Source organism: Aplysia californica, unplaced genomic scaffold (assembly GCF_000002075.1).
Source record: "Aplysia californica isolate F4 #8 unplaced genomic scaffold, AplCal3.0 scaffold00813, whole genome shotgun sequence".
Classification (NCBI taxonomy): domain Eukaryota; kingdom Metazoa; phylum Mollusca; class Gastropoda; order Aplysiida; family Aplysiidae; genus Aplysia; species Aplysia californica.
The window spans coordinates 89,892-93,663 of record NW_004798083.1 but is presented as its reverse complement, the minus strand read 5'-3'; the positions used below and the strand labels follow the sequence as shown (position 1 = coordinate 93,663).

General features: G+C 42.7%; 1 protein-coding gene across 1 annotated transcript in view; it reads left to right on the top strand.

Moving 5' to 3' along the window:
- The window catches only part of LOC101846465 (acetylcholinesterase), a gene marked incomplete at its 5' end in the record, with an annotated part of 27,898 nt that overhangs the window by 16,319 nt on the left and 7,807 nt on the right, over positions 1–3,772 (top strand). Inside the window, 2 exon segments of the mRNA XM_005109757.3 lie at positions 692–824; positions 2,325–2,460. Of these exon segments, the coding sequence (XP_005109814.2) occupies positions 692–824; positions 2,325–2,460 (269 nt within the window).

The window sequence follows — 3,772 nt, the reverse complement described above, 5'->3', positions numbered from 1 at the left end:
CCACACACACACACACACACGCACGCACACACGAGCGCGCGCGTGTACGCGCGCATGCACATGGCACAAACGGATACACAGCCACATTAAATGAACTCATACATGTCCATTTCAAGAACTTTCTCAACTGTCCTTAAACATCCTTTATTCACCAGGCTCATATGTGAGACAGTGTGGTGAAATCAGGCGCTCGTCAAATTCATGAAATTGAAGATAATGGCATTTTTCCACCAGTTGCGCAATTTTCAATGAATCTTTGTTTGTTTTATTTTTTGGCTCAGTATAGTTTACGTACGTTTAAAAATATATTTCTGTGTCGATTTTACTGAAAAACATTGATTAAAAGCACAAAATTGTAAATTTGCAGTTTCCAAGGTCTCTCAAGCTTTGGAAGTTGCCAGCTTTTGACGGTCATTTTCTCGCTAATTTGACCTCTGCTACCAGGCAACCCCTACCTCCTTTAATAGCAAATATCTCGACTTCTATTCAAGGTAAATGGATACTTTTTTCATCGAAAGCAAGGCAAATGACTAACCTTTAAAATGATACCAATGACTCCCTATGCCCAATATTGAAGAGCGCCTGATTCCACTGCGTCATGACACATATGACCTTATGCAGTTGCGAGCGCCGTAAAACACTAACCAAAACAGTTTACTTTACTAAGTTATTTTTCTTTTCCTATTTATAGCTAGCGGGAGACGTGACGTTTACAGCCCCGGCAGTCAAGGTCGCCAATTTTCTGGCCGACCCCAACAGCAACAACGTGTACATGTACAGCTTTGAGCACTTGTCGGAAAAATCGGTCTTTCCGCGGTGGATGGGTGAGTAAATTCATTAAATTAACCCCTTCACTGTCAGAGCTGAGACTGTCTGTCTAGGGCTCTCCAGTTGAACGTATGGGTAGAAGCGAATTACTGCGTCACCCAAATCTCGATGTTTATCAAGAAGTGCTAACTAAACAAGACAATAATTTTAATTTGATTTTCTTGACTTAATCTTTTTCTTTTGTTGTTGTTGTTTTTTTTTAACTTAAAAAAATTATGGTAAACAACACAATAATTTCATTTGATTTTCTGGACTTAATCTTGTTTTAAAATTTTCATTTTTTTTTCATTTATGTTGGGTTTTTTGGGTTGTTGTTGTTGTTTTTTGTTGTTGGTTTTTTTTGGGTGGGGGGGGGGGTTGGCGGGGGTGATAGTGCATATTACTTTCTCTCTCAAATACTCAAATACCCCGAACAAATGACACCCCTTCCCTCCTACATCTCACAAACCTCCGTGCATCTTTCTCGCACACCCAAATCCCTCGTCCTTCCCGATCCCCCATCTCCCATTACCTTCCAGGAAACCCTTCAGCAACCCTCCCCCTATCCCCCCCCCCAACTCCCTCAACCTCCAGCTCCCATCCCCCCAACCCGACCACCTCCACCTCCCCCACCCCCAAACTGACCCACAGACTTTACTATCCCCCCCCCCCCCCCAGTTTCCGTTTGCATTAAGCGCTCTGGTAAGTCCCAATAAAATCTATTTCCCGAAATGGTCAGAATGGGTGATCCAATACCCACACTGTGAACCTCAATGGCTGTGGTACTGTCACTGCTGTACCCTTAAAGGACGTTTATACGTTTTAAAGCTGTAGAAGCTTAGTTAGTTTAGTTTTAGAATAGGCTAACACTAACGATGTCACCTTAGCAGAGACTGAGCCCACCATTTCGGAACTTCATGGTGACCATAAAGATGGTTCCAGTTGGGAACGGGATAGAGTGTGCCCACGTCCCTCGTGACTCATTGGAGCAGAGGAAGATAGGACTAACGCTAACATTACTTAAACGAAATCCCTCATCATGACTCATCACCACTATTAATGCTAAAATCATCACCTCTCTCAGATCAATGACTTACATCTATAATCCTGGAATCTCTATCCGCTAATACAGTTAAATGATATACTAAGTATGCATGTAATACATTATTGGACACAATCATATGCACTTTTTTCTACTAATCAGATGGCGTCAATCTCATATAAATGGGCAAGGGAGAAAAAAAAAGTTTAGTTTTAGTAGAGGTTTTACGGCGCTCGCAACTGCATAATAGGTCATATGAGCGTCAGGAGATTAGAGGAGTTACAAGAGAGTAACAAACATAAAAAGAAGAAGGGGAGATAAGGAAGATAGATGTTTGATAAGAAAGAAGGAGCAGACCACACCAGAGCACCCGCCAACCACCCCCCGCAGAAGCTTAAGTCCTTGGGAAATTAGTATAATGATAAAAAATAAATAAGTTCAGTCCCTTAACAACTTGAACTACCGCTCCCCTCAGGTGTACCGCACGGCGAGGATCTGTTCTACCTGTTCGGCTGTCCACTCACCGGACACTCCAAGCGGAACTACACGTCCGCCGACCAGGACGCTAGTCGGGCTTTGATAGCGTTCTGGTCCAGCTTCGTCAGAGACGGGTACGGATTTGTGTCTGTGACAGATTAGGGGATGTTCATTTTTTGTTTGTGTCTGTGACATATTAAGGGATACTCATTGTTCGTCTGTGTCTGTGGAAAATTAAGGGACACTCATTGTTTGTTTGTGTCTGTGACAGATTAAGGGATGTTCATTATTTGTTTGTGTCTGTGACAGCTTAAGGGATGTTCATTGTTTGTTTGTGTTTGTGACAGATTAAGGGATGTTCATTGTCTGTGTGTGACTGTGACAGATTAAGGGAGATACTAATTGTTTGTTTGTGTCTGTGACAGATTAAGGGATGTTCATTGTTTGTTTGTATTAAAGACAAACGAAGCAGAGGTAGACCCAAAGCAACCTACTCGCAGAGCCTAAATTGGTCGCTTTTAAGGACAAGTGGGTTAACTCCGATTTCGGGGTTATCCAGAAATCTTGACCTACACCACAAGTGGGCATCGCCCTACCTATAGGAGAAGTTTGGTTTCAGTGGTGTGTATATTTGTTTGGTTATAGAGAAAACTCTGCTTGTCTTAAAGAAAACTTCGAATTTCTCAAAACAGCATTTATCGGGATAACCCCCTTGTACTTAAAAGCGATCAATTAAAGAAACAATCGAAGCTTACCTGTGAAGGGTGATGATTGTTTCTGATTCTGTTGATCTATCGACAGCCTAAACAGATAGGTAATATGGGAAGATCAGAATTGTGTATTTCTTTTTTGTTGTTAGAGCATCCGAGCAAAGGAATGAAGGGAGACACTTGATTGCCGACGTCTGTCGCAGATCTGGCGCTTGATGATAAGACTGCAGTAAAAGTAAACTTTAACCCTCATAAGGAACTTACTTCGTTCCATACGCACCTCCGGGTCGCCACTCTCTGTGGCGCCACATGTGCGTCATTGTGAGGTCTTGCGAGAATTAGTTTAGTTTTAGTGGAGATTTTACGGCGCTTGCAACTGCATAAGGTCATATGAGCGCCAAGGGGTGGATGTCAACAGACAAGTCCTTACAGAGAATCAGACTTACTCTGCTCACCTCTCTAGCTTCAACAACACAAAGTCTGCTTCGACTATCAAGGCACACCGGAAATAGCTGGTCACAAGAGTGTGACAAACATAACAAAAGAAGTAGAGGAAAATGACGATAGTAACGTTTAGGAAAGAAAAAGCAGCAGTTCCCTGTTGTAGTTTAGGCACAGTTATGAACATGACATTGTGGGATCCGCCCATTTACAATTCTACTGTGCATTAGAACGAGAAATGTCCCCCCTTTGGGGAATGGCCTAAAGACACTTCAGTCAGTGGCACCGCCCAGGG